The 25,732-nt window shown below is 41.8% G+C and overlaps 1 protein-coding gene across 1 annotated transcript; it reads left to right on the top strand.

Annotated features, from left to right (window-relative positions):
* The first annotated feature begins 451 nt into the window (after positions 1-451).
* On the top strand, positions 452-10,174 carry SCT (secretin). The gene is made up of 4 exons (XM_018569119.1): positions 452-534; positions 3,880-3,981; positions 8,577-8,685; positions 10,130-10,174. The coding sequence occupies exons 1-4, from the start codon at positions 452-454 to the stop codon at positions 10,172-10,174; spliced, it is 339 nt and encodes a 112-aa protein (XP_018424621.1).
* The last annotated feature ends 15,558 nt before the right edge of the window (positions 10,175-25,732 follow it).

Raw genomic sequence — 25,732 nt, 5'->3', positions numbered from 1 at the left:
ACATGTGTAGCACATTGTTGTTGGCTAAAACAGAAATTCTGGGTGTTGTAAGCTATTAACCTGGACATGAACACTGACAAAATATAAGCTGCATACACACAGGGGTGAATAAATAATATCGAATTCAGGAGCCAGTCTATCCAATCCAGAAGCGAGCAGGATTTTTTTTAGAAGACAGCTCCATTGACAATTAGAGAACACCTCAAAAGTTATATGCCAGCTGTCATTTTTAAGGAGCATTGGCTACCTGGCTCCTGAGATTTATACAGCCCTGCATTAAATGATACAATACCAAATACTTAAGGCTTTGTATGCAAATGGAAACATTTCCACTGATACTGTGACTTGCTTACATAAAGGAAGCTTGTATTGTAACGTTTAACTCTATTTCTTCTTAATATTGGAATATTTATGTTGTGGTTGATATTTTACTTTATGTCTTTCCAGAATTATGCCTTTGACAGTGGTTCTCAGAGCTTTGGTCGTCCTTGTTGTCTTCATTCAGCTATCATGTTGCACTTCTCTTCCTGCCAGGTTAGTTGATACCTAGAAAAGTGTCTCATTTTAGGTTAGGTGCATAAGGCCCTGGAGGTACTTTGCCAGTTCTAACCCTTCTCCACTCTTTCCAAAGCTAGAAAAAGGTTTTGGCTCGATTTGCACTTTACACGGTCTACAGGGGGATGAATTTTAGTCAGTGGGCCTGTAGCATTAGTTGCTAATTTTTGCCTAATTTTGTATAGAGTGAAGATAAGTAAGAATCTATGTATGCTCGTTCTTACTGTTGGGATAATTTGCCCTTAAAGGTGAACTCCAGGCATAAAAACTTTAAATATATTAATCTCTAAACACTATAAAGGATACAAATCCACTTTGTGTGCACCAAATGCCTTTACAAAAGTAGAAGTGACATTATCACTGTGCTGTACAGAGCATAGCTGTAGGAGGGGCCCAGCAGGCCTTTCCCATTACAGGCAGCCTGCAGAAAACTACAGGAGGGAGCGGAAACAAGACCAGTCACCCTGCACAAGGAGAGAGAGCAGCAGTGACCGGTCTTCATTACAGGAAGCTCCTGCACAGAGGCAAAGTTTCACACTGGATTACAGTATAGATCTAGAAGAAACACACAAAGCTCACAAAGTTTTCAGTGAGAACACACATGACTCTTGTATTTCGACAATATTTGCTTATCCAGAGTTCAGCTCTACCATCACCAACATTGAAATTGAGGGAGGATCTCTCCAATAAGGACACACACAGCAATAATACTTTTGTTAATATAGTACAAAAGAAAAGTAATCTGTCAGGTTTAAATTGTTGTCTTTATACCCCACTAGGGAGATATGCCCTCACATGGGAGTCACTAGGACAGGAATTAAAGAGGCTGACACATTTATATGAGAAATGACTGACACATTTATAGAAAGCAACAGAAACGTAGAAAAGAGTGTTTAATCCTTTACCACTTGGTCCAAAACCACAAAAAAAAGAGTTTGGCTAGAACTGCTACCCTCTTTCTGCACCGTAGAAGGAACTTCTGATGCATTCATATATCTCCCGTGCTCATGTCTGTCATTCCATGTCATGCTACAGTCCCCCTTCGCCCTCACACAATGCAGTCCTTGGTGCCTGTGCAGCCAATCGCTGGCTCAAAAACTCTCATTGTCGCATCAGTTCCAGTGCAGATCAGGAAGGTGGGCATGAGTGAAAAACATTTAAAAAAAAGAGATCCAGGTGTGCCTTATACACAGAAGGTATATATTAAAGGGTATCTATGGCCAAAATCTAAAACTAAATCTGTATTTTTATATTGAATTTCCATGGGTTCTATCCCACTTCTAATAACCGTATCCATCTAGCAGTTGGTAAACTTACTTAGCCCATAAGATGTACCTCCTCAATGCGCTGGCACAATTTCACTCAGCCCTGTGAGTATGCACTTGTGTCACAACTCTCATACAGTCTGCCCTCTGAACTACAACTCAACTTCTGAACAATGCAACATTAGCATTGCTTGCTAGAAGCAATGCATGATGGAATACGTAGCGATGAGAAGACAGATGAGCAGACAGAAGGCAGCGCTCACTACATAAAAGGGATTTTTTCAATTAAACTTTGTTTGCATTATCAGAAACAACTCAAGTATGTATTCCTATTACAATGCTGATGTTATAACAGGATAGTGTATGCTGGGACTTTAGAACTACTTTAGGCTCAGTTCCACCCAGGGACTGCTGGTCTGAATTATAAACTGGCTTCTTCTCTCTTAGGGGGCAGGATTGTCCCTCTCCTGCACGCTCTTGCAGGAAGTTTTATGAGTTATTTTTCACATCACTGCAGATATTGTCACACCTTCACCTGAGAATTCTAGTGCTAATATTCTAGTGCTAATATATTGCCATTGGAGTCCAGAGATACAGAAAGCCAGCATTCAGCTGGTCACTACTAAAATGAAATAATATTTTTGGTTGGAGTTGGCTTTTAAAGCTAAACTCCAGGCAGACAGACCTACTAGCACGCATAGCTATGTATCCTTTAAATAGACAGTAAGGCCTCATTTTCACTATGTGATTTGTGATTCTTGCGGCAGGAATCCCAAATCTCCCATTTAGATACGGCCGCTATCACCCGTTCAAGTTCATGAGCAGATGACAGTGGCAGCATTTGTAAGTGGCAGTCTGCATGTAATCATATGCAATACAATTTCAGGTGGTTTGGAATAGATCACTGTCCTGAGATGCATTTATCATGCATCCCAGGACAGTGATTTATTCCAAACCGCTTGGGGGAATAGGTGACAGCAGTTGCATCTAAATGGTAGATTTGGAATTTCTGCGGCAGGAATCCGAAAATTGAATAGTGTGACTGTACCCTAAATGTATTTTTAAATGCAACTAGCATGAGTACCTGAAATTATCTTGATGTCACCCGTGAACAGAAACTCTGTGGCTGGGTTGGCAGGCGCAAAACTAGAAGCCAGTCAGATAATGCTGCACTACTCATGTACTGGTACACGCTAAAAGGAGCTTAGGGGTGACCTTATTAGCGTGCTGTGGCTCCATTGTCCAATCAGTAGGCTGAGTTTAGGTTCTTGCCCAAGCTATTCTACTACTGCAGTGGTGGTTGAGGGTCTGGCTGTGTTGTCTGGCAGGGATGACTAAGTGACGAAAGTGGCAAAATTAAATCCTTGGGCAGCTGAAACCGTTCCCATATAAGCAAGTAGTCTGCTGGCTGCTTTAAGGGAGCCCAAAAATATTTACTACCTGACAAAAGCAGGCCATTAACTGTTTAGAAATTGCTCAACTCTGTTAATATCTCTTACAGGTTTATTAATTAATGCAGTACAAAGGGCAACAATGATATGCAGATTTATTTTCACCATTACGATTATTTTACAACATCTGCACTTTACTTGGTGCCAGTTACGTTAGTCCTTATTCCCCAAATCTAATGCCCTATTGCATTCATACATACAGTACACTAAGGGCAACTTAGGAGGAAGCCAACCAGTGTGTTTTTATAATGTGGGAGAAGCCCTTTACAAACACAGGGGAACATACAAACTCCATGCAGAGAGAGTATCCCAGGGAAATTATGTTCCATTCACCCAAAGCTGCAAGGCAAGAGTATCAAACACTCAGTAACCATCCCATACACTCACAGATGTGACAATACAGTTGGTTTGCTTTATGATAACTGTGCAGTAGATGTGCTTTGTAAAAAAAAGCACATTGCTATTACATTTTTTTAAATAAAATTATGTTTTTGGTAGCTAGAATTCAATGTATCCCATTCTTAATATAAATTACATTATATACTTTCTATACCTTATTTCATCTTCATTCTCCCAATATTTATATGTATTCTGCATTCTATAAACAGGAATAAAAGACATGTGGATGGTATGTTTACCAGTGAGTACAGCCGGGCCAGGGGGTCAGCAGCCATCCGAAAGATCATAAACTCAGCCCTGGCTGGGAAAAGGTAAGAACAAATCCAGTATGATCTTCATTAAGAGTAAGACATCTGATTATTGTAAAATGCTGCCATTGTTGACTTCCCTCTGAAAATGCTACAGGTTTCCTTTAATGATATAATTGAAACAAACTTTAATGACAATTTGGTTATTGCAGGTTAATACAGTGCTTTTTGTGCTGTGTTATGAATGAATGGATCTCATTTGTCTAAGTATCTACAGCTCACAACACATAATACCATCTAATTGTACAATCAACTTTAGATTTACTAGCAACTATTTCATGCAAGGCCCTACATAACAATACATACAATTTTGTTCAATTAAGTAGGCCTCCACTACATATTTGAGCCCTTTTGACTCTCATCCAATAGCTTCCTTAGCTCAATGAAGTGTCATGTAACTTGAAAAAAAACTTTCTTTACAATGTTGAAGCCCTTTTGATTCTCATCAAATAGTCCCCTTAGCCCTAATATCTAAAAGTAGTTAGTCACATACTACTAAACGTTTTCTGTGATGTTGAAACTCTTTCGACTCTCATCCAATAGCTTCCTGAGCTCAAATAAGTGTCATGAAACTTGAATAATTCACACATGGTTAATGTGAAAGAATCAGAGCAGTGAAGTCAGCAGCTTGGCTGAAAAGATAAATTTGGCATCTGCATAGGAACTCCATAGAGACATCTCTATAGGGAGATCTCCTTTGAGACTAGAACCCAGTGTTTCTGGTCTCGAGGGAGATCTCCATGTGCAGATGATTATTAAATGTTTCATTTATCCAGGTCATGGTTGTAGTTAGCCACATTCAGCTAAACGTTTTCTACTATGTTGAAGCCCATTTGACTCTCATTGAATAGCTTTCTCAGCTCAAATAAGTGTCATGTAACTTTAATAATAATATATTGTTAATGTAGATGAATCAGGACAGTGATGTCAGTAGCTTGGCTGAAAAGCAGAACTTGGACATCTACAGAGAGATGTGTCTATGGAGATGTATATGCAAATCTATCATTTATCAAGATCATGGCATAGCTAGTAGTTAGTCACATTCAACTGAACTTCCTCTGGAATGTTGTAGCCCTTTTGACTCTCATCCAATATCTTCCTTAGCTCAAATGAGTGTCATGCAACTTGAACAATTACACAATTCCTGCCCTTCATGACATTGTGGTGATTTGAATATGTAATAGAAACCAGGTATTTTTAAAGAAAACCTTCACACCTCCCATCTTCTTGGACAACAAACTGCCTTGACAAGGTCCATAGTAATTGCAAAGTGACTTAAGCTGGCAATACACTGGAATCATTTCATTTAAACATTCAGAACATCTTGTCAGAACAGTTGATAATGCCATCAGAGACTTGATGAACGGCATTCAAAATTACTTTTGATTTTAATATTCGATTTTTGGAACGAATGGAGTTTCCTGAACAAAAACCACATCCGCTGTTAGAATTTTGTTCCTTTAATACAAAAAATTCCATTCTGCTCTAACGATTTTCACTATGGTCAAAAACAATCACCTATTGGCCCCTTATTAAATATTAATAAATCAAACCAACCTTAAGAATCTTTTTCAAGCAAAATTCTACTAATGTATGGCCAGCTTTAGTTGCCCGTGTGGCTATAAATGCCGGGGTACATTCCTGACACTGATTAGAGCTGAGAGAGCTGCTTGGATGATGAGAGGGAAAATGTCATCAACATTACAGAACAAGCTCAGTAAATGTGACTAACTACTACTAGCTATCCTATGGAGATGGTTGCACTGTAGATCTGACACCCTGGCTAATTCCACCCAAAACAGAGAAGAGTAATTTAGGCAGAGCTCTAAATATTTGCCAGGAGCACATTTTACTACATAAAACAGTGAGAGAATATTTGTGCCAAGACCTTGTCACAAGCTACCATTGTTTCCCATCTGTTAGTTTCACAGAGAATAAAACCGGTTATAAAACCGAGGAGCCCAGCTGAGGCACCCAGTGAGCAGCCATTTTGTCTCCACCAAAGCAGCTTGTGACCTTCTGAGAAGTTATTATTTATTTAGCTCATTTCATTAGATGCTTCCTGTGGTCTATGAATAATGCTCTCTACTGATGGAAGGGATACATATGACGTACTGACTGAATGTACTGCAAACGTTTTATAAATACATTTCACAATCTCAAATGTTTATTGTTATGTGTAGCAAAGACATAGCTTCATTCTGATATAAATTGATTCTGTCTTTTGGAGTGTACAGTCTATTATATATGTCAGATTGAGGTAAAATGTGCTTGCCACCTAATGTGCAAAGGTGGAAATCCAATATTTTACAGCTGCACTCAGGGCTCAAAACTTTCATTTAAATATATATTCCACAATAGCCACAAAGGATATAAATCCCCTTTTGTGTGCACCAAATGCCTTTGCAAATCCAATTATTATTTGCAAAAAGTAGTGGTGATATCACCAATGTGCTGTAAACGAGAGCAGAGCCCTGGGAGGGATCTGACAGGCTCCACCCACTAGAGGTTGCCTATAGAAAACAACTAGAGGGGGTGGAGACATGACCCTTCACCCTTCACAAGGAGAGGTAGCAGCAGTGATGTGTCTTTATATCGGTCAGGGGAGGAAGGTGAGGCAGAGCCTCACCTAGTATTATGAAGAAAAGAAAAAAGTCTGAAGCTGACAGCTTTTTCCCCATTCAGGGTGGCTTGTAACAGGTTACACAGCAGGGAAAGCCTCCCCACTGTGTATCCTGCCATGGATGGAGCGCTGCCTGTTAATTACAGACAATTACAAAAGACTTGTAACTCCAGGCAAAAAGCTTAACTGTCGCTTCCTGAAGAAGTGATCATGGGGACTTCTTAAGTTGTGATTGTTTTGTTAGGTGATGCTCCAGTTTCAGACAGCCGCAGGACAAGTGCAAATGTAAACAGTTGCAAACTTTCACAAAACATGCGCAAAACACGTGCAATCGGGGAAATAGTGCAAGCTCTGGTCAAAACAGGTGCACATGTTAAAAGGAGAGGCTAGACAGATTTGCACATAAAAAATGATCTAAGAGGCTAAAACTGTCGCAATTCCTTTGATAAATTCCCCCCATTCAGTGGTGTGTGTGCTGTACACATTCAATGGTGTGTATGTTGTCTGCTGTACACATTCAGTGGTGTGTATGTTGTGTGCTGTGCACATTCAGTGGTGTGTATGTTATGTGCTGTACATATTCAGTGGTGTGTATGTTGTGTGCTGTACACATTCAATAGTGTGTATGTTGTCTGCTGTACACATTCAGTGATGTGTATGTTGTGTGCTGTACACATTCGGTGGTGTGTATGTTGTCTGCTGTACACATTCAGTGGTGTGTATGTTGTGTGCTGTGCACATTCAGTGGTGTGCATGTTATGTGCTGTACATATTCAGTGGTGTGTGGTATGTGCTGTACACATTCAGTGGTGTGTATGTTGTCTGCTGTACATATTCGGTGGTGTGTATGTTGTCTGCTGTACACATTCAGTGGTGTGTATGTTGTCTGCTGTACACATTCAGTGATGTGTATGTTGTCTGCTGTACACATTCAGTGGTGTGTGCTTTGTGCATTCTGTTATGTGCTGCCCTTCTACTGCATCACAACCTGACAAAGCACGCCATACTTATCTGAAATTGATAGACAAAGCTGTGAATAACTGATCTCTAAGCACAAGATCAGATCTGACAGGGAGTATAAAGATGGCTGGTACTATTTTGGGAGAAAGCACTTAATAAATTACCTCCTAGGAAGTGCTAATTGAAATATGTGAACTTGGTTTAATAGGTAAAAAGACCAGCAGACAAATGTCCACAGCAGATAAACATTTTTAAATCACTTCCAGCGGTACTTTGATGCTCAGATATATTTAACCCTAGACCATTATGTACAATATAATTCTAGAGCACTGTGAATGGTTACCTACTTGCATATATACATACTAATATATGTGAAAGGTTAATCAAATTGCAATACTGGATGCCTCAGTCTGTGGAGAATCCCGAAGAGCGGGTCACTCAGCAGCTCCTTACATCTAATGGAGGCCAGGGAAAAGCCCCCGTCATGTTTCAGCATATGTCCCCCTTGAAAGAATTACATGGGCAAGCAAAAGAATCTTACTCCCCTTTCTGCATTACCTATAGCGTAACATAAAAACAGTAAATACTTCCTTCAAAAATGAGTAACTATAATTTTACATACAAACTACCCATCAGCTTTTTAAGCAACAAATCATTATATCTGACGTGTGCTGAGAGAAATAGAATTGCCATTGCTGACCTCCCCTTCTGAACATACTAGTTACTCGGTTGTCACGCTAATCTAATTTCTTTAATTCTTCCTGAGCTACTGATGTGGAACGTTAATTTGCTGCAGTAACTGAGAAAACATTAAAGTCATTAGATCAGCATTAGATCGACATCAGCCCGGCAATGTTTAGAAGGAAATTAGCAGATGGCAATGGTTTCCTTTAAAGCAAACCTTTACTGGAAAAGCTAGTAAAATGAAATGTAATAATTTCTTTGTTAGTGTCTATTATCTGTACCAGACACATGTGATATTAATATTAATCAATGCTCATCATTTTATTACCAGGTCGGATGATCAGGCCCTGAATGATACCCCACAAAACCAGCTTTGCTCCGCCATCTTGAATCTGCTTAGTAGGATGTCCCTTCAGTCACCACAGCTGTGCAATACACAGGTACCTAATTAAAAAGACAAACATATTCTTCCCACTCTAAGCCTCCAACGGCCTGCAGTGATATAACTAGATTGCAGTATACAATGTCACAGTACTAGTGTTATCTGCCCACATGTTGATCTAATGCCTTCTCTTGCTCTTCGCCTTGGCATATCTCATGTGTAAAGGTATCACGCTTATCAATGGGAACCTTATCTGAGAACCTGCCAGCACCAAACCTAAAGCTAATGCATAGGGAAAACAAATGCAGTTGGCCATGAGGGAAAACTTGGGCGAAGGATGCCTGCCATGGTCATGTTGGGTCTAAAAACATAGGCCTACTTGATCAAAGGATGTCTGCCATGTGTATGTGGGATCTAAAGACATAACCCCACTTAGACAAAGGATGTCTCCCATAGTCATGAAGGGCCTAAAAACATAGGCCCACTTGGCAAAAGGATGTCTACTGTGGTCATGTAGGGTTGAAAGACATAGGACCACTTGGACAAAGGATGTCTGCCATGGACATGTAGGGTCTACAGACTTAACCCTACTTAGGCAAAGGATGTCTGCCATGGTCATGTAGGACCTAAAAACATAGACCGACGGGGGCAAAGGATATCTGCCATGGTCATGTAGGGTCTAAAGACATAGGACCACTTAAGCAAAGGATGCCTGGCATGGTCATTTAGGGTCTAAAGACGTTGGCCCACTTGGACAAAGGATGTCTTCTGTTGTCATGTAAGGTCTAAAGACATACAAATATTTGCCAATCTGATTGTAAATGTCCAGATGGTGTGAACATTCTCTGATACGAAGGTACATTTACTCACAAGCCAAGGAGGTAGATCCCAACCATCAGCTGTGAGTAAAAAACAGCCAAAAAAGACAGAATCTCCAATACATTAAGCTGTCAACTAATTTTCAGTGTGCCCAATATTCTTCTTTAATTGGAGCACAGGATTATAATATTATTACCGGATCCCTACAGGGTTAACGAGGCCTAGCGTTTTTAATTAGGTCTCACTTTAGCATATCTGACATGTTTTATAAAGGAATATAAAAATCCTTGTTAGATTTCGGAATCAATGCCGATGCAGATCATTTCAGTAAACAAAGCCTTTTGTCTGCATACGTCTAACCATGCGTCTCTATGCGCCTGTCTACCCTGCCATGGAAAAATACCCCTTTACACAGCAAATAATGAGATTATTTTCTAACGAGTACGTCCAGGAAGCAGATAATGAAATAAGACGATAATCTGTCAGACAACTACATCCCCTCCACCCTCCCCGACACGTGCCTTCTGCGGCCTGTTACTGCAAGGCAGAAGGATTAAAGAGAAGCCAAGCGCAGCAGAGGATTCTGGGGCTGCATGCATGTGTGTCGCTGCCAGCGGAGTGTATGAATGATGAATTCATATTATGAGGTCAGTACATGTGACAGACACATGTTTATATTCCAGCTGATTCTGGATGTCAGTATACAGAAAGTCGGAGGGGGCTGGTAGCTGCACAGAGGGCACAATGGATTTAGCTTAAAGGAAAGTAGTATTTATAGCAGACAGAATAGATAGAAGATGTAATAGCTTGCAGAGGTGACCATGTTACAGTGTGAGATGGGAAAGAAACAGTACATATACCTCTCCTCCTTCTATGATGGGAAAGAAGGGCCCTTATTGGACCAGAATATGTAAATGAAAGCTCAAGATTTGTTAATTATGTTAATAGAACATGAGTATTTGTTACCCCAAGGTTATACTATATAAATGCAGATATGTGAATGGGCTGTGAATGGGCTGTGAATGGGCTGTGAAAACCCCACATCAAACCATCTAGATATAGTTATTTCAAATAATATAATATTAGAGTAATCTCAAATTTTATGCATTATTAAACATCAATAATATTATTAAATATTAGCGTTGACATTTTCTGTAAAGGTTAACCTTGACCGTATTGCTTCCTTTCTTTCAAGCCTCCCTATTGGTCATCCTAGTGTGGCCCAATGGGGAGGCCTTGGAGGTGCCAAGATCCACTTGCACAGGAAATCTGCATAAGATTTCAGGTACCTCTATCGCTAAGTCATTCTGACATGCAGTTTCCATTAAAGGTAACCTCCATCTATGCATTTTGTCATCACTATGCACATGCTCTGAAATGTCTAGTTTTGTGACAAATTCACTTTAAAGGAGAACTATGGGGTCAGTGTTTTTCCCCATAGTTCTCCTTGGGGTAACAGGAGGACACAAACTAGCGTCCTCCCGTTACCCTAAGCTCAGTATACCGCAAGCTGTAGCTGTATACTGAGACGCCGCAGCCGGAGCGGATCCTGACGTAGATGACGGGATCCGCCCAGCTGCGTGAGTGACAGCTGGCTCGGCCTATCTAGAGGCAGAGCCAGCTGTACCCGCCCCCTCCCCGTCCGTTCCGCCAGTCAGCGCTGGCAGATCGGAGCGGGGAGAGGGGAATCCAGCGCCTCCCCTGCCACGGCAGAGAGCCGTGACAGGATCGAGAGGTGAGCGAACCTGGTATGTGTTCGCTCACCTCCCGATCTACTGAGCCGACCTGTGACAGTCTCATTGTCACAGGTCGGCTAGAACTATGAGGTGAGTGGAAATCACTCATCTCATAGTTCTTCTTTAAGAAGCTCTTTGCCCATTGAGCATCTTTTTTTTTCTTCATTTTTGGATTACCAGTCCTTTAATCAGTCTGCTAGACTTTATTTGCATCCGTAAATATTTCTGTGATCTATACTTAGTTTTTGTCCTATGCAGGATTACTAATGGATCACACACAAGCCTGGAAGATGTCTGCTACAATCAAAGGCCAGGAATACTCACCTACAACTACACTGTCTGCACTGATGTAAAGGATGGATTTACCTATTAATGGAGTACCAAAAGCACCAGAGGACAGAATACATATTTATTTAATTTGCTTTAAATGCCCCATAGCCCCGGACATGTGCAATATATATTACTATAGTTTGATCATGGACTTTGTGGAGGGATCGCCAATCTAAATAATGGCACATATATATTACAGTAATAAAGCCTATCTATCCTACAATACCAATAAATATGTTGTTTTGAGTGTTTTCTGTGAATTCAAATGGCTTTCCCATGGCAACATGATACTATAGACTTAAATGTCTTGTTCAATTACGTGATTTCCTAACATGAGGTTTCCAAAACCTCCTCTTTGATACTGCCTCATTAGAGTCAACAGTGTTTATAGAAATATATTTGATTGGTAGAGTTGACTGGTAGAATTTGAGGGTTAAAGCTTCTATTTAGCCTTAGTACAGTAATTCTGTCATAGGGACCCCTAAGTATTCAATATCAGGCCTGGAGCTTTCGGAATACCTAAAGGAAATCTTACACAGTTTTCCATAATCTCCCTCCTACACATTACAAAATCACTTTACAATAAAACTATGGTCATTTGCAAAGATTCTCCTACCTTGGAGGTATGCAGACCCAAGAACTCAAGCATAAGGATTTCACCAATAGATTCTCCATGAGATACAGTATATGAAACTGTTGTGTGGTTTTATCTCTCCAGAATCTACCAAACATTGAAATATCAGTAGATCAGCCTTTCCCAAGTAGGGTTCCTCCTGAGGTTGCTAGCGGTTCCCTGATCAGTGGGCAATAGTGAATTGATCTCCTACCTACCCTGATCACCAAGGGACACCTATAGACTGACCACTAATAGGCAGTCCAATGGACCATTGACTGACTCATTTTAGGGAACACTACAATTTTTACTGTGTGAGTTTCTTTTTTGTTATTATTATTCACTAATTGCAAGATTGGTAGTGAAAATCTTGTACAGACCAAGAAAATATCTGTAAAAAATAAATCAAAGCAACTGGACTAGCTGTATTTTTCTTGAAGACGTCATCCGACTAGCTTTTTAAATTCTAAACTGAGAAAACTGGTTGGATGACCAGCAAAACGTCCTTAAGAAAAATACAGCAAGTCTGGTTGCTTTGATTTATTTTTTACAGATATTCAATGACTGGGATGAATGAGAACCTTCACAGACCTACAGAGCAAGACGTTGAAAAGGATTATCTACGCAGAGGGTCAAATATTAGGTATACCTATTTATTCTTATATTCAAAACATTCTACAATGTAGTGATCACACTAATGTACCCTGAATTATAGGTGTAATATTTTTAGGCATAAAATGTAGCAATGCAAAACAGGAAGTACAGTCTGTATATATAACAGCAAACATTTTGCACCCCCCTCCCCCATGTACATACTGTTAATGCTTACAAACTATGCATTGAAATAAGAGGTTTTTTTTACATTAACACATGATAGTACGATTATTTACATCAAGCTGACCTTGTAATATCAATAACCATTAAATACATTTGAGAAACGCTAATTAGCAGCAGTTATCCATTAGCCTTCTCAAGACTAACAGCCTTGACAATGTGCCGCCAGGCGAGAAGCAGCAGTATTTGGAACACTCTGCATATGTGTCATGTAGATATTTATGCACGGTGAAGATGGCTTGCAGTATAAGGCTAAAGTAGACCTAGTCAGATACATTTGGTTTCATTATCCAAAGGCAAATTGGCTGTTTACTTTGCAACGGAATTTGCACTTTGCCAGGGAAGTTTCCTTTTGCCTTGGTGAATGAGGTGAAGCTTTGCTGACTTCCATCATCCAATTACGTGCGAACAAAAATACTGTTGTTTTTTTTACTTCACTTGCATGTAATTTGGTATTCTTTGCAAAGTGAATTTTCACCACATGCACTAAACTAAGAGAAAATTCCCTTGTAAAGTGACAGGATCTGTGAATGGAGAAACTACAACAGCCACCGCGGCAGAGGGACTGGAAGTTCTCAATGGTATACAAGTGCGGTGATGTCATCTTCAATAAGTACGTTTACAAACTTCAAGAGCCATATGGTCAATATGAGTGAAATAGAACTTATGGAAATTCAATATAGAAATGCATACTTATTTTTAATTTTTGACCAAAGATACCCCTTAATGGAGGAAACCTGTGCAAACAGAGGGAGAACACACAGTACCAATAAATATAATGTCCAAAGTTGATGCTGGACCCCGGGCTCCAGATCTGCCAGATAAGAATGCTAACCATGTTACTATGCTGCCCATTCCCACTGCAAACGGAAAAGATAAACACAATAATCAGTAATATCGATCTTTATCGTAATATCTGGCTTTCTCATTAGACTGAAGTTCATATACACTGCCTGTCGAAACAAAAGGTCACACCCTCTAATATTTCGTTAGCTTCGATTAGGGCACACATTTACCGTGGCATTGTTTCGATAAGCATATGCAATGTCACATTTATTTCCATCCAGAGTTGTATTCATTTTTCACCAAGATCTTGTAGTGATGATGGGAGAGTCGGACCACTGCGTAAAGTCTTCTCCAGCACATCCCAAAGATTCTCAAAGGGGATAAGGTCTGGACTCTGCGATGGCCAATCCATGTCTCATGTTACCTGATCCACTTTTACCACAATTTGAGCCCGATGAATCTTGGCATTGTCACCTTGGAATATGACCATGCCATCAGGGAAGAAAAAATCCATTGATGGAGAAACTTGGTCATTCAGTATATTCAGGTAGGTAGCTGACCTCATTTTTTGGGACATAAAATTGCTGAACCTAAACCTGTAATCCAATTGAAGTTTCTGACCTATTTATTTAGCTAAATCCAGGTTGTGATTTGAATGTTTTTTGGCCCAGGCAGTGTATTTGCCATTTTGATTAAAATATCTACAAAATATCTATGCAAAAGCCATTATCTTTACAGCAAGGAAAGCCATTCAAAGCACATATTGATTTTTGTGTAATTGACTTTTCAGTAGAAAATGTTCTTTGTCTTCACAGCAGAAGTTGTGATCATGATAGCAGTAGTTACAGGCTAATTAACAGCGCCTAACCAAGCCTGCAAGAGCCATCAAATGAGAAGAGGGTTCAATGATAGCCTTGTGCTGACTCAGGATACGTGATGCTATTCATCAGTGATAGCTGAAAGCAGTGCAGTTTCCAAACTGACATTTATCCACTGACCTTGCCCCCCCAAAATGGGGGAATTTAAAGTGCAACTGTCATTAACTTCAAAACCTATCTCTGGGGAAAACAAACTCCCCTTGTGGTAGAGCTTCTCCAACACTGCAAGGGTTAACTGATTGTTTAGGTCTAGTTTACCGGGGCAAAGGACGTTTACATACCTGATCCCCGCTCCCACAGTTTACTCAATGCTCTGTTGGTCAGAGGCCCCCCGACGTTATAAAAGTAAAATGCAGGGCCCATAGACTTGTATTATACAGTATGTGAGGACGCAGAGGGACAGCCCACAAGATAGAGTGTAGGGAAGACGAGGCAAGTGCCGACTGCCAGGGGGAGTGGGGATCAGGTAAATAAAACTGCTTTACCCTCATATATTAGACCTAAATGAGCAGTTAACCCTTGCATTCCAGAGGGTAGCCGGCTGGCTGCTACTCCGGTCCTTGAAGCGTGTTTCCTCTTTCACTGCAGCTACGGTATATCCTTCAGCGTCCTCACGTCCAATACATTGTGTATAGAAGGTGATGACTCGAGGAACCTTAGAGGGGGAGAGAGGCTCCAGGAACCGGTCTAAGAGCAAGCCGGCTCCAAGCATCAGGTGAGTAAAAAAAATTTTTTGACAAAAATGAGCACTTAACCCTTGCAGTGCGGGGGTAGCCCCACTGCAAGGGTTAAGAACATTTTTGCCAGAGTTCTGCATTAAGGGCGCGCTTGTGTTTATTTAGGGGGCTGTGCAATGTGTTGTGAAAAGCCATTACACTGTTTACTTCTTTTCTTTAAAAAAAACTTTATTGAAGTGTCACAAAACGACAGTTCAGTCAACTCTATGCACCGCAGCTCATTGCAATGCGCATGCAATGACATACATTGTGCTGCATGCTGTAGTTTTACGCAATGCAATGTACTGGTTTGTGGTGAACAGGGCACATAGGAAACAATTGTTTTATTTGTCTCTTTATGCTACTCAAAGCGGGTCACCAGACATGATGTGAACAAGCTCTTAAAACAGCAGAAAAGCATACATTTCCTAGTGAGGTGTTTCTGTTGCATTAATTTATAATATTACATACGTGAGTATTGCAAATATACAAATCCAGATCAGTTCCCTGACCACATAAAATGGTGCCTATGTATACACCAGGAACATGCGTGCAACCCATGTAGAGCCAAGATCATCCCCAGCATGTCATCTTCTCCAGAACTATTTACAGCTGTTCCGTTGCTATGGCAACAGAACTGCGTTTCCCTGGGAACAGAGCCAGCAAAGAGAGCACTGTGCTTATCAAGTAGATGAATTATATGCTGTGTGATTATGTGTAGATCTTCTTCCCCAGGAATTATATGGCTGGTTACTAATGTAGGCTGAGGTTACTAATCCCATTAATCCACCATGTGATGGAGATGAAGACAGGCAGACATATTTGTATATCTCTATATGCTGATCTGAATGTTCTGAGATGATCTTGAGTAGTTGTAGAAATGCCTGAGGGCACCCCGACTCTGTATTTAGCCCCTCCCCATGTATCCTGGTCATTTTGCCAAAGTTCTGCCGAAACAAACCTTGCTAACCCAGCAGATGCTATTAGTGGACTCCAACATAGTATTTTATTTATAAGATTTGATAGAATAAAACAGCCAATGCATTTTGGGGGTCCACAATTCCCCACCCTTCATTCCCTAACATTGTTTTGGACTCATAAAAGGAAATGATACACAACAATAGTTAGCAGTTACAGTAAAAGATTGGATTTTAGCAGAAGGATGAATTCATGTTCTTTCTGCTAAAATTCCAATCATTCACTACAACTGCTAACTATTTTTAAGTCTAAGACATTTGAAAGCAACTAAGCTACAAAAGTAAACCATAACCCCTGATGAAGGGGGAAGTCGCTGACACCCGAAATACTGTTTTATTCTCTTGGTCTTTAAAAATAAAATATCATATTGTATCTTACTATCAGCTGTGGCACCTCTATATCTGGTTCCCCTATTCTAATAGGGGGTCTCTTGTTTTGTGTGGGAGCAGCCCCTCCAAGAACGTTTGACACATCCGTAAAATGACTCGATCCCGGAAGGAACAGGTGCTGCGTGTAATTGCGTCCAGTAGCCTGTTCTTCCTTCTGCACGCTATTACACGCGGTCACACACCCGAACTTGCACATCTGTGCGGGTCCAGATGCCCACACTTGGACATTGTGCGGGATCAAATCTTTTTACGGGTCTGCACGCTGTATGGACGTGCACGCCCATCTAAATGAGCCCTAAAAAAGAGAATTAATGATTATTCTAGGGCCTCTCCCACAAATCTCCATTAGTGGACTGACTGAGTCGAGTCAGGGTGTATTCAGAGATACAGGGTGTCTGTTACCCGGGAATAGATCCTGGAATTGTTCCATTTAACACACCTTAAAGGGGTTCTAAACCCTCCGGTTTCTTTGCCTATATCTACTGCTGGCAATATCTTTTTAGCTTCTGCTATGTGAATAGGAACATGTAACAAATATAAAATGGGCATTATCCCAATTTGGTTGCAATAGTGGAAAAACACTTTACGCTGGCCATACACTAGTTGGTTTTCCTACTAATTTTCATCGGAGAAATCTCATTAGAACATCCGATTGTAAGGAATTGGCGTATTGCGTTCCATCTGGAACGCAGCGCCTATTCAGAACAACCTAGATCGCGGCTTGCGTTCCAGAGTGGAACGCAACGTGACGCGCTGACATCGTGCGACTCCGCCCCCCTAGCGGCTTGAACTCTTATAAGCGGGGAAGGAGCTGAGCACGGCGTTCCACTAATGGAGTGTGCGCCCTGCCTGCTCCAGCCACCAGGAACCTGCCACATTACTGGGAGACTCACCGAACGCCCGGGAACGTCACTTGCACTTCCTTGGACCAGCTCATCCACAGGTGTCCCTCTGAACACCCTCCTCAACCACAAGTATCAGCCGTCATAGTGACTGCCTTAATGGATTGCCTGCTTTTCAAACACTGAACTGCTGATATCAATTACCATTGTGAAAACCTCAGTTACCATCCTTCACTGTATATACTGCATACCTACTAATTTCAAGGGAACTGTGTGACCACTGCATAACCATCTCTATGACTGAACTATTGTGTTGTACCACAAACTGTTGCCAGGGGAGATCTGCTTAGCCATCACTACTGCATAAACTATTGAACTGTTGGATACCTACTCCTTGGGATTTCTGTGTCAATAGCCAAAACTTAACCAGTTCCGTCATATCCTTGAATTACCACCACTCCCTCTAGGGGGCTATACCCTACATCAGTAGAACTTACATTAGTAGGGAAAAGGTGTATGATGTTAAGGATTCCAAACTCTCCGTAGCTAAGACTGAGAGAGCCGCCTGGAATCCACAACTGAACAACCTAAAACCACACACACGGTCCTCGGTCCTGTCTACTACTGTACATGTTACACACCTCCGCAGTTGAGATACTCGTTAACCAGTTCGGTGCATTACACACGATAAGCTGTCAGACACTCGTAGAATGTCCTTCAAAGTTTCACTTGATTTTAACATTCAAATTTGGAACGAATGGAGATTCCCGAATGAAAACCACATTCACTGTTAGAATTGCATTTATTGAAGAAAACATTTTCATCCAGTGCCTTTGATTTTTGTCTTTTGTCTATTGTCTACTTGACCCCATTAACTATTAGAAAATCGAATGAACTTTCCAAAAAACATTTTTTTTTTTTTACTAAATACATTTTGATTGAAAATAAAGTAACCAATACATAGGTAGCAAGCTATAACAGAATGGGAGAGCCAACGTAGGATGTACAATACTGATTAAGACAGATTATAACATGGGTACAACAGGAAGTACAAGTAACAAAATCCTCGAGAAGATGTTATAGCTATAGACAGAGCTGTAGCTAGCTCCTTTTGCTCCTGAGGCAAGAACATAAAATTGTGCCCCCCCCCAACAGATGTGTGATCTCATGTGACATCATGTGCCCCACTTCCAGGATAGCGGCACACATGCACAGAATGCACTGGTGGCCAAATCCAAAATAGCAAAAAAAATTGTTTTCGATCATGAGGTATAACACAACTATCCAACCATCCCCCCATGCTAAGGTGCTTGGTGTCATCCTTGACTTGGACCTCATCTTTCTTCCCCACATCAAATCAACACAGGCTATCCTGCCTTCAGTCTATCATGAATGCTGCTGCCAGACTTATCCACCTAACCAACCGCTCAGTATCTGCAACCCCCCTCTGCCAATCCCTCCACTGGCTTTCAATTGCCCAAAGGATAACATTAAAAATATTAACAACCACTTACAAAGCCATACACAACTTAGCCCCAGGTTACATCTCTAACCTTGTCTCACAGCATCACCCTAACCGTCCCCTACGCTCCTCCTAAGACCTCCTGCTCTCTAGATTTATTGTCAACTCCTCCCATGCACGCCTCCAGGACTTCTCTAGAGTCTCCCCCATTCTTTGGAACTCTATACCCCAACCTGTCCAACTATCTCCCTCTCTGACTGCCTTTAGGTGATCCCTTAAGACTCATCTCTTCAGGGAAGCTTATCCGACCTCAACCTAACCACTGAAATATCACTTTCTCAAACAATTCATCCCCACACAGCTACCTCCTCATGTATCACTTGCCCCTCCCTTTTAGATTGTAAGTTCTCACAGGCAGGGCCCTCCTTACCATCTTGTCTTGAATTGTATTGTGATTGTAATGTCTTCCCTTATTGTAAAGCGCTGCACTCCTCCTGCTCTCTAGATTTATTGTCAACTCCTCCCATGCACGCCTCCAGGACTTCTCTAGAGTCTCCCCCATTCTTTGGAACTCTATACCCCAACCTGTCCAACTATCTCCCTCTCTGACTGCCTTTAGGTGATCCCTTAAGACTCATCTCTTCAGGGAAGCTTATCCGACCTCAACCTAACCACTGAAATATCACTTTCTCAAACAATTCATCCCCACACAGCTACCTCCTCATGTATCACTTGCCCCTCCCTTTTAGATTGTAAGTTCTCACAGGCAGGGCCCTCCTTACCATCTTGTCTTGAATTGTATTGTGATTGTAATGTCTTCCCTTATTGTAAAGCGCTGCACAAACTGTTGGCACTATATAAATCCTGTATAATAATAATTTGACGGAAGTAATGAAAACATTTCTAGTTTTCGTTCATTTCGTCCAAAACTAATTTTTAGTCTTTGTACGTGTCTACTAGATAGATAGATAGATTTATTTGTCACATACACAATCGTACAAGTATGATATGCAGTGAAATGCTTACACGACTGCAAGTATTGAGCAGTCGTGACGGCAGCCGCCTACACCGGCGCCATCTTGGATTTAATAATATGTGTGCATGAGTGTGTGTGTGTCTGTGTGTGGGTTATTTATTATTATTTTTTACTGTTGGGGGTCTAAACAGACCCCTGACTTTTCCCTTTTGGAATAGAAAAATAAATTGAGGACACAATAGTCCTCAAACTCTTTTTCTGCAGCATCTGTTCTAAATGAATGGAAAGCACTTAGTGCAGAGGCTTCTCATTCATTTAGAAACTGGTGATAGTAAAATATTTACTATCTTCCATTTATCAATGGGGAGAAGCCTCTATAGTGAGTGCTTCCACCCAGTGAGTAACTCATGAATGAACAGGACGTGATGTAAAGCACCTCCTGTTTATTCATAACTGGGGACACATAGCACTATGTGTCCCTAGTTGTTGACAAACATTTGAGTGATCAGCTGATCACTCCAGTATTTGCTCTGCACAGAGGATCGGTACATATCACAGATATTTCCAGATTCTCTGCTCTGCCATCCTGAGGGGGGCTGAGGGGGGAAGCGCTGAAGCCGTCAGGGGGCGGAGGAGGGAGCGCTGTGACTTTAGGATGCCCAAGCGGTGGGGAGAGAGAGCAGCCGGCTGTCAGATCCTGGCCGAGCGGCTCTCTCTCTCCTCAGCGCTCAGCCATCCTAGATGACAGCTATCTCCTCTGCACCCCCCCCTCCCTCCGCCGGCTTCAGCGCTCCATTTCTCCTTGAATCCCCGCTGCCTCTGCCCATACAGGGGATCCGAGGAGAAGCTGTAGCCTGTGTCGCCCCTCTTCTCCTTGCCGAGCCGCGGCTGTGTTGAGGGATGCCATATTCTACTAGTGAAAGAAGCATTCTCAGATGTAACACATCATTTCCTGGAGGACATATGATTCGTACAGGCAAATGATCGCTGCCTAGGAAATTGCGGTAGGTATAGTAGGAATCAAGCTCTGCATAAAGAGAAATAAAACAACAACAAAAAGGGGGGGGGGGTTATATTATGCAGAGAAAGGGATGCAGGAGTAGTGAGGAAAGAGGAGAAAGGGAAAAGACAACAGGAGAGAAAGGGGAAGAAGAGAGGAAAAGGAATCCAGGTTGCGATTGGAGGGGGAGACCAATTATAATTGGAGAATTGTGGGCAACTGAGCCAAAAGAGTGAAGAGACGAAGGTGTAGGTCTAAGGGTGAGTATTTCTCCTTCAATGGTGACCATATTTTTTTCAAATTTATGCATACTGTTATTCAGTTTAGCAGTCCTCTTCTGTCACATTATCCAATGAACATGGCGTTTAACATTGAGAATACTAAAAGAAGGGGATTTCCAGGATTTGGCTATTTCTCTCTTTGCAGGTGCAAGAATATGGAGGGAGAGTTTAAAAAATACAGAGGAGATACAATCCAGTTTGCAGTTGAGCAAAGCAAGAAATGGGTTAAAAACCATTATCTTTTAAATTAAATGTTACTAGTGTGTGGCCAGCTAACTGTGGGTGTTTTTCATTGCTGGTGTTCAATCCGTTGCACAAAATGACAGGTTTACTTAACACCTATTTATTATTCCACGTTAGATATGGCTTGTAAATGCTGCCATTGCCTTGGGGCTATCTATAGTTTATTAGCAACCAGCACCTGCTAACATCTGAGAAGCCTTGTCGCAGAAAATAAATTGGAGATACTAAAATAAACTGTCTGAAATCCAGGTAATTTCCAAGCAATCTGTATTTTTGTTTGAAGCAAATATCACTTATAAAGCACAATTATTATTTTATTTACTTAAAGGGACCGTAGAGTGGTTTTGTTTGCATGTACTTTATTTACTACGGCCAGGACTAAAAAATAGAATGTTTTAATAAGAAAAAATGTAATTTTCCCTGGACTGGATTTCCCGCGCGCGCGCGCCGCAAGGCTTATCTAGAGAGCTCCCAGTCGGCAGTTTTTTTACAACGGCCGGCCGGGAGGTAGTAAAGGTAGGGGCCTGCAGCTCCCCGGCCTTAACACCCGAACGGGCCCGGCCAAGGACCCTGGCGGGCCGGATGTGGCCCGCGGGCCGTAGTTTGCGGATCCCTGCTGTAAAAGAATAGGCCAAATAAATACCTTAAGTGTGCTGTGGTTCCTCTCGCTGATCCCTACATTACTACAGAGTACAGTAGTGACTTAGGGTCAGCTTTAAGACAGGCATGACGTCTCTTCTAATAATCCATGGTGCTCTGGAAATTCTTTTTTATATATTAAATGTCCGAAAGTTAATTTGTTTTGGGATTCAGATTCGGACAGAAAAAAAAGTGACACGATCGCCGCCACCGCCGCTCGATTTGATACAAGTGATCTAATTAGATCACTTGTATTAAACGAGCAGCGGCTCCCACTGTACATTTAGCTCTGCTTGTCCGGAGCAGGGCTGAATGTACAAAAAAACTACTCGCCCAGCGCCCGAAACTGCATGTCCCGGGCGTCGGGCGATAGAGATTCGCTACATAAGACGCACACACATTTTCCCTCCCCTCTATACTGTATATGGGAAGCCACAGCATGGCAGGAAAGAGGTCATGGCATGGCAGGATAGAGGCCACAGCATGGCAAAAGAAAGGTCATGGCATGGTAGGAGAGAAGTCACAGCATGGCAGTAGATAGGTCATGGCATGGCAGGAGAGAGACCACGGCATGTCAGGAGAGAGGCCACAGCATGTCAGGCGAGAGACCATGGCATGTCAAGAGAGAGGCCACAGCATGGCAGTTGAAAGGCCACATCATGGCAGGAGAAAGGCCAGGGCATAGCAGGAGAGAGGTCACGGCATGTCAGGAGAGAGGCCACAGCATGTCAGGCGAGAGACCATGGCATGTCAAGAGAGAGGCCATGGCATGGCAGATGAAAAGCCACAGCATGGCAGGAGAACTGCAAGGGCATGGCAGGAGAGAGGTCACGGCATGTTAGGATAGAGGCCACAGCATGGCAAGAGAGAGGTCACAGCATGGCAGGAGAAAGGCCACGGCATGTCTAGAGAAAGGCCAGGGCATGTCAGGAGAGAGGTCATGGGCAGGTGGTTGAGAACCACTGCACTAGGCAAAACCATCTATACCAGCTATCTACAGGGCAAACCTCTAGTAGATGTCTTACTCCTAAAAGTATTATGATGGCACCCATGGGGGAATGAAATTTACTTCAGTACTGGATGAAACCCACTGCCAGTAACCAGTTCTTATATCAAATTTTCACATACAAGTTTGTCTTTTTAGCTTGACCTTGTAAACATTAAGAGCCAGAAACATCCGAAAACACTTAGAGGAGAAGACAAGAGCTTATCGCAGCACAGACAAAACACGTGCCACCCACTGCTGGCCTTTTGGCACCAAAATCCTGTCCAGCCATTCTCAGAACAGGAAGTTTATACTTACAGTGTACTGAAATGTACTGAAAACACTGCTGAGAATTGCGGTCCAAACAGTCCCAGGAACATGCTGCAATGAAATGTTTGTGGGGGAGTTGTGTGAATGAAGTGCACGCTGTGAAGCTCTGTGCTTTGCAGACTGCATCATGAAGCACATAATATTTTGTAAGGTTCAACAATGCGCTTTCTATTCTCTGTGAAGTAAATAAACTAAAAAAATCGGTATTGGGTGGACTGACCCTTTAGGGCTTGTGGAGATGGGCTTTGTCTCTGCATGATACATTTAACATTCAATGTGATGTTAGTTGAATGCATACATTGAGGCAAATGATACATCTGAGTAGCATTTCACCTGCTATTTCCCACACAGGGTTTTCCCATTTTTTCCCCGCTTGTATGCCTGCAGCTGGGAAACCTTGGAAGCAGCAAGAACAGATCACAGCAGAAGTAGCTGCATCCAAAGGAATGCAAACCAGGTCACATACATCCTCAATGGCCATCCACACTAAACAAAGTACATTAAATGCTGCAGACATGCAATTAAATGGCGCTTTCAAATTAAAATGCACATCTACATGAGCCCTGTGGCTTGATATAGATAAGCGAAGAAGGAATGAAAAATTATTCATGCACCATGTTCTCTGCAATGACTGTAGCATCATCATGCAGATTCGCATCAGCCAGGCATGCATATTTATACACTTCACAGGAAATATTAGAGGCAACCTTACCTTGAGAGAATAGTGATTGCCTGAGAAAATTGAAAAACTGCTATGGTTGGTGTCTGCATACCCCATAGGCATATGACTGTATCTCAGTCCAGTTTTTTGGGTGGCTTTAATAGGGCAATAGCTGTGATGGTGGGTAGGGAACATGAATGAGCATTTACAAATTAGTTCCAGTCCTGCATCAAGTGGCCATCAGCAGCAATGAGATTTGAGGGCTATTAACGGCAGAGACTTTATTCAGTTGGACTGACGACTCTGCTGATCTTCTCTGCTAGTGCAGACAAGTAAATCCATGCCCATTCTAATACACGTACCTATTTTCCCCAAAGCTGGGGTAGGCAACTTCGGCATTCCAGCTGTTGTGGAACTACAAGTCCCATGAGGCGTTGCTAAACACTGACAATCACAGACATGACTCCCAGAGGAAGAAGCATGATGGGAATTGTAGTTTCATCACAGCTGGAGTGCCAAGGTTGCCTACCCTTAATTTAAAGTGTTAATAAACCCTCAATGTGAAATGTGATATATAGCAAAATAGTTCAGCACTGACATTGTTTGGTGTTTGCTTTATGTCTTTGCATTAAAAGGGAAATATCAGGGGTCTGTTTGGACCCCTGATATTTCACCAAAGCCCCTAACAGTAAATAAATAAATAAATATAATTTAAAAAAATAATTTAAATAATGTTAAAAAGGTTGGGGAACAAAAGTAATTTTTGGTTTTGGCCTGACAAAATATTTATTTTCAGTTTCGGTCTAAAAATTTCATTTCATCCCTAGCACTTACCCTTTATCCCCCCTCTCCAGATGCCCCCATGGTATCCACTGTTGTTTACATCCAAATCCTGTATGTGCTGGTGGGGCCTCCATAGGTTCTTATGGGACTGTGTCCAGAGATGCTCAGGAGATGGTCCCATAGAAGTCAATGGGAAATTACTGTAAATGATCGGCCAGTGCACAGAAGTGCTGTAGGGATGAAATCAAAGAGTGAAGTCCACTAAAAACATGCACCTGGAAAGGGCAAAATGGATAAGTGGACTTATCCTGTAAGCTGCTTTCAAACAATGGAAGGCTGCCAGTAATACATGTACCACTGAATCATCTTCCATTGAAAATCTTTCTATAAACATGAATGTTTGCATGAAATGCTATGCTTGTGCCTATGGAGAGGGGAGTGCTGAAGGGTACCAGACTGTCTTTGGGGAAACTATATGCAACTGACTGGCTCACTGTGCTGCTTCATATCCCCTAGTCTGAGCTTTGCTGTACAGGGACTGCAAGCAGCTGATGCCAAGTCTATTTCATGTATTTACACTGCTTGCATTTGATAATAAATACAATGTTGCAGATGCGAGTATGTAAGTGCCGCACTATCCTAAATAATGACACAAATATAGTATCGATTAATAATGTCACAGATATAATATTTAATGATCTCCCGGCCGGCCGTTGTAAAAAAACTCTCTAGATCTGAGCTGGCGTCTTTAGACGTCCGCTCAGCCACGCCCACTCACGCACCGAGCAGCGGGAAAGTCCCAAAATGTAAAAACAGGCAGCGAT

Source organism: Nanorana parkeri, unplaced genomic scaffold (genome assembly GCF_000935625.1).
Source record: "Nanorana parkeri isolate BGI_ZX_2015 unplaced genomic scaffold, ASM93562v1 scaffold1290, whole genome shotgun sequence".
Lineage (NCBI taxonomy): Eukaryota > Metazoa > Chordata > Amphibia > Anura > Dicroglossidae > Nanorana > Nanorana parkeri.
The sequence above is the reverse complement of the archived record's forward strand: the minus strand, read 5'-3'. Positions and strand labels throughout refer to the sequence as shown.

What these genes read in the sequence shown, in the direction of transcription:
- SCT (XM_018569119.1), top strand. Translation starts at nt 452, where the DNA reads ATGCCTTTGACAGTGGTTCTCAGAGCTTTGGTCGTCCTTGTTGTCTTC. An exon ending in TGCACTTCTCTTCCTGCCAG is followed by an intron (nt 535 to 3,879) that starts GTTAGTTGATAC and finishes TTCTATAAACAG; the next exon opens with GAATAAAAGACATGTGGATG. An exon ending in TCAGCCCTGGCTGGGAAAAG is followed by an intron (nt 3,982 to 8,576) that starts GTAAGAACAAAT and finishes TTTTATTACCAG; the next exon opens with GTCGGATGATCAGGCCCTGA.